The sequence below is a fragment of the Oxyura jamaicensis genome, chromosome Z (assembly GCF_011077185.1).
Source record: "Oxyura jamaicensis isolate SHBP4307 breed ruddy duck chromosome Z, BPBGC_Ojam_1.0, whole genome shotgun sequence".
Lineage (NCBI taxonomy): Eukaryota > Metazoa > Chordata > Aves > Anseriformes > Anatidae > Oxyura > Oxyura jamaicensis.
Window position 1 is genome coordinate 45,490,563 of NC_048926.1, and position 6,140 is coordinate 45,496,702.

Below are 6,140 nucleotides of genomic sequence, written 5' to 3' on the forward strand. Positions count from 1 at the left end.
CTTTAATATCTTTATTGATGATCTGGATGAGGGGATCGAGTGCACCCTCAGCAAGTTTGCAGACAACACCAAGTTAGGTGCGTGTGTCGATCTGCTCAAGGGTAGGAAGGCTCTGCAGGAGGATCTGGAGATGCTGGACTGATGCGCTGAGGCCAACTGTATGAAGTTCAACAAGGCCAAGTGCCAGGTCCTGCTCCTGGGGCGCAACAACCCCAAGCAGAGCTACAGGCTGGGAGATGTGTGGTTAGAAAGCTGCCTAGCAGAGAAGGACCTGGGAGTATTGGTTGATAGTTGGCTGAATATGAGCCAGCAGTGTGCTCAGGTGGCCAAGAAGGCCAACAGCATCCTGGCTTGTATAAGAAGCAGTGTGGCCAGCAGGTCCAGGGAACTGATTATCACCCTGTACTCAGCTCTGGTGAGGCCACAACTAAAGTACTGTGTTTGGTTTTGGGCCCCTCACTACAAGAAGGACATCAAGGTGCTCGAGCAAGTCCGGAGAAGGACAATGAAGCTGGTGAGGGGTCTGGAGAACAAATCTTACAAGGAGCAGCTGAGGGAGCTGGGATTGTTCAGCCTAGAGTAGAGGAAGCTCAGGAGTGACCTTATCACAAAAAAACATGTGAATGAGCACCCTGTTACTATGGGGAAAGGGTGACTGGTTAGTTACACCTCCTCAGGTTCACGAGTCTGATTGGAAGCCTGATGTTGAACTGGGCCACAGTAATGAATTTTTTTTTTTTTTTTTTTTTTTTTGGCTTTATAGACAGCCTTATACAGAGTTTCTTATTCACTACTTTTCTTCAGGAATACCAATGAGATTATAGAATAGGTTATACCTACTGCTTTGTGTAAGAAAACCTGGGTATTTGATTTGAATGCTTGAGATTCAAGTGGGAAAACATACACTTCATACCACATGTTATATGTACTTTAGTGCTTTCACCACACTACCAAGATACTGAGTGCCAGCCTATGCTTTTTGGAGACAACATTACATGGTCATCTGATCCTACTAAAGTGGTACAACTTTCCATTGACTTCATTGAATGTGAAATGTCTGGAAAATATCAGGGTAGTGCATTGATGGACATTTATGTATAAATTCTTTTTATGTCTTGTCATATCATATACTGAGTTTGCTTGGGTGCTGTGTCTGTTTTTGTACGTAATTTGTACGTAATTGAAAATTGCAGCATTTTTTGGTAAGGCTTGACATGAATTCTCACCTTTTCATTTGTTGATGTTAAGCAGAAGGCAACTCATGATAAACTTGCATAAACCTTATCAGCAAATCCCCTTCATGGCAAAAAGCAGAACAGAAATAAAAACACACCCATTAATCAAATAACTTGTTCAGCCCAGGACATCGTGTCCTTTTCTTTCATCTGAAAGTTTAACTGTCAGAGAGAAAGAGAAGCAGTGGACTTCTACGATGTTATCTGTATTATTTTTATGAACAAAATTATTAAGATAGGCAAAATGGGGCAGTTTGTCAAATAAAGATGACAACAACGATTAAACATAAAGGGGTCTAGGTAGCTAGATAGATAATCAAGTATGGCTATTTTTTAAAATGAAACGTTCATAGAGCCTATATACTGATTGATTCAAAGTCAGATAACAGAGGAAAATAACAAAATTCAATATCAAGCAAAAATAAATTCAAACATAAAAATGATAAGAGGGCCATGCTTGTTTGAAAATGAAATAAGAGGTGCAAAAATCAATCAGTCCTTCAAAATGAAATAAAATAAACACAGTTGTCTTTAGAAAATATAATACATAGATGCAATAATTTCCAGTGCTTCATATATCATAGGTGGTTTTTGGAAATATTTCAGAAATAGATTAAATAAAAACTCCATTAGATTTCAACATACCATAGAAAATGGACAGGTTTTGTTAAATATTACCTTAAAAGAGCAAGTACAAGTAAAGAAAAAGGCTTGCAGCTTACACAGCATAATCATGGCTCCATATATTCTGTGTCACACTGAACTAAACTTTATATAAAGAGAGCCTGTCACCTTATATTTTGTTAGTATAGTTTTGTGGGGGCACAGAATTCTGAAAAATATGAGTTTTGATCCAATGAAGTATAAAAACAATTTATTTTCAAGAGTGTATGAAAAATGGCAGAAATATTCATAAAAAATAGCAATACTGCTATATGTATGCTTCTTTTTATATTAAATGTAGTAAAGCACTTTCAAAAAATCATACAAAAACAGATGCTGCTGTTGAAGAAACATTGTTTAACCTATGGTTAATGTTAACAAGATGTTCCAGCATGATAGATGACTTAATGTGAAAGCAAAGTGTTTAGGAACCTGAATGAACAGTGATCAGCTTATTTTACAATAATCTACCACTTGGTGGTTTGAGTTTGTTACTTTTCTTGTTTAGTGATGGCTTGTTCTGAGTACAGAGAACCTGAAATGCTTCACATTTTAAATTGTTAAAATAATATTAAAACACAAAGTAAATCCAGTGTAAACATGGTGCCAATTGTTTTCTCCATTTTCTTTTTAGAATTATTCAGAAGAGTTACTCTGATATTCTGCAAAGGGAGGTTCTCTTGTGTTTGGAAAAAAAAAAGATTCAGTATCTGGAAAATTTACAGTAGAGGAGTGAGTGTTCACGGCTAGTAACCAGTCCTCAAAATGACAAAATAGTTTGGAAGTAAGAAGAGCCAGTATAAAATGTGTGCTTACCTGTTCTAAATCAGGAGCAAGACATTTCCATGGTAATGCCTCACCAAGGCTGTTTTAATGCAATAGTGGACAGAGACACTCTTAACCTCTATTATGTTTTTGAAAGGCAAACATAACAGTGAAGTCATTTCTAATATCATAGTGTCAGTAAATTTCCCTGAAAAGATTTTCCCAAATTTGGAGGTCTAGCAGCAATGAAAGGCAATATGTGTTAAAAAGCAAGCAAGCAAGCAAAGAAAACACACAAACAAACAAACAAAAAAAAAACAGGCTCTATCACAGCACCAATGTGACCATTTTAAATGACAAGAGTCAAACTAAGCACCACAGATGAATTTCTGGCAATTTTACAAATATAACAAACCAGGACGGGATTCAAAACAAACAAAATAACAAAAACCCTTCTCAAGGACTCATAATGTATTTTCTTACCTTCTATTTTTTTTTTTTCCCCATTATTTATGCTCTTGGTTGCATTTACTTCACTTTGGAAGTACAATACACCCCCTCACGCCTCCCCCATCCCCACGCTCCCCCCCACACCCAGCCACACCCACACCCTCATTACAAAATAGCTCTTTGGGTAAAGACCACTGACGTATTCTGCTGCTCTCTTCTGCATCGACAGAAAGGCTAGGCAGTGATGCTGACATGACTAGAAGCTTTGAGACATTATTTCCACTGTAAAGTACTTTTGTTTGTTTGTTTAACATTTGTATTCTTTTGACTCAATTTAACTAGATGTATGATTTTATTCATGCTGGTATTGTGAATAATTGATTTAGTACTCAAAGAATTATTTAAAACATTTATTTCTTTTAAAAGGTATATTTTACATTTGTAGTTAACCATCATTACATTAATGGTTTATTACACAAAAGTAATTCCTTCAAGAAGTATTCAGATGAAAAGCTCTAGTGCACCATATTATATATTTAGTTTGGTGGATGGAAGATGTATTTTTAAAGATCTTTGAAAAGCATTGGACTAATTTTTCTCATCTTAAATTGGCAGTTTCATGTTTTAAGTGTCCCTAGGAACGTGTTCTTTGTGCATAACAGAGGACAATCTATGTATTTTTGATAGGAGTCATAAAGTCTTTGTTTCTTTGAATGATAACCTGGCATCTACTAATTATCAACACTGTAATTTGTGACTCTGGAGCTTAATTCACATATAATATATGTAGGAATCAAGACATTGTCTAGTTCTAGTCTTGGTGTTGTCTGAAACTATATGTCTTCTTTCAAAATGAAAATTTCATTCAGTAACATGATGATGTTAAACAAGTGATGAACACATTTGAAGTAGTCATTTCTGAAATAGTTTTTCATATCAATTAATGACTGAGATGTAAGGCTGGTAAAAAAAAAAATTGAGTAAAGTATTATGCAATTATGATTTTTCTAAGTGCTTTGGCAGAAAGGAGAATGAGGAATTAAACATTTTCTTGTATTTGCAAAATGTAACTATAATAAAACACCACTTCTTTCTAGCTAAGTAACCTGAAACAAGTCACAATTGTGGACGTGTCAGCAAACAAGTTCCCTTCTATTCCAATTTGTGTACTCCGGATGTCTAATTTGCAGTGGTTGGATATTAGCAGCAACAACCTGAGAGATCTCCCAGAAGACATAGACAGGTAGTTTTTGTTTTAATTCATGGACATGATTATGAACTATAAAGTAAATCTAGAAAGTAATAACCTTCCAAGGGACACCATTAATGAAAAATCACATGAAAAAATCACATTAGGAAATGCATTAGTTTTGCACATAAGCTTTGCTATTGTTATTGATGGACTGAGTTGGGGAGCAGAAACTACATTTTCTAGCTCATTGATAGCAGATTGTACAGTCAGATCTTTTACTGTTCAGTTAACTAATAACATATTCTGCTGTAGTTTTGATAATTTGTCATCATATTCAGACAATGTTATTTGGGAGTTCATGGGCCATACTTGTGACCTAGTTCCAGCAAAGGAGAATTACCATAAGGAGTTGCCAGCACTATCTCTCAAGTGACCTAGGAGGTTTGATTGGATGAATGGAAAAATGAACTAAAGCATATTTAACTTAAAGAACCTGAGGAACTTTGGCAACAAAGAAGAAATACCTTGCTAAGATTAAAATAATAATAATCAACAGCTCTTGACATAGATCTTACTCAGAATCATACATGCATACTCTTCTCCTGGCTCTCCAAGCTTTTTTTTTTTTTTTTTTTTTTTTTTTTTTTTTTTAAGAAAAAAAGTCCTTCCAAGCCCTTTAATGGGACTTACTAGCCTGATAAAGTAGTATTCTTATCCCTGGGCCCATTTACACACTCCAAAATCTCTTCATAACTTCATTTAAAAAACCTTACATATCTATAAGTTAACAAAAAACATATAAAAAAACATATTAATTAAAGTTTATTAAAAATGGAAAAAAAAGGTTTGTTTATGGATCTGGGAATAGAGGTTCCTGGGGAAGAAGAGACTTCATAGAAAACTCATTCATCATTCAAATTTCTTTGTGCCTGGGGAAAAACATCTTCTCTGAGACATTTTATAATCAGAGATTTCTCTGAGAGCAGGGCTGAATTCTTCATATAAGTAATCCAAATATTTTATCTACAACAGTGAAAAGCTCTTCCCCTTCCCCTCCCCCACTCCCTACTCCACAAGTATGAGCAGATATTTCGTTAATACAGAAGTATTAATAGTATTTTACATTTATATAAAAATACTATTTAATAGTATTAATAGTATTAATAGTATTTTTTCCCTATAACCTGTAACCCGCATATGTTTGTTTATCTCTAAGATATTCATTTTTTTTTTTTTCACTATTTAGAATAGAGTTGTCAATCTCAGTACTAAAGCATCATGGTTAGACACACACACAAAAAAACAGTTTTTTATTTGACTTTTGTTTCTGAATTTTGAGAGCTCTTGGGATCAAGTGCATCCTGAAGACTAGAGAATGTCAGGATTCCTATCCCTGCTAGCCTGATATTCTCATTCAGCCTCATGATTTCAATACCTGCATTATCAAAGAATGTCAATCATTGCTATGTGGTCTGTGATTAAAAAAGATGAGCTGGCTGTATACTGAAGCCCTACTTAATATCTATCCCTGAATTCAGACAAACCATACAGGCCTGACTAGCAATAACCTGCAACATTTTTTTTTTTTTAAGAATGAACTATTCTGGTCAAATGAGACAAACTTGTTTCATTGGTTTGCTATGCTTGTAGTTTTCTTTCTACTCCACAGAATATACGTTGAGCCACAAATTACTTTTGCATTAGGAAAAGCCAGGAGAAATTGAGAAAAAGGAAGCCTTCCCCCACAAAACATTGTCATTAAATTGATTTCAGTGGGAAAACTTGAGAAAGCCACATGACCAGGTCTCTTTTTTTTTTTTTTTTTTTTTTTTTTT

At 34.9% G+C, this 6,140-nt stretch overlaps 1 protein-coding gene across 1 annotated transcript in view; it reads left to right on the plus strand.

Annotated features, from left to right (window-relative positions):
• LRRC2 (leucine rich repeat containing 2) overlaps positions 1-6,140 on the plus strand; it is a 79,325-nt gene that overhangs the window by 68,257 nt on the left and 4,928 nt on the right. Inside the window, exon 6 of the mRNA XM_035310628.1 lies at positions 4,211-4,356. Within this exon, the coding sequence (XP_035166519.1) occupies positions 4,211-4,356 (146 nt within the window). The remainder of the gene's footprint in view (positions 1-4,210; positions 4,357-6,140) is intronic.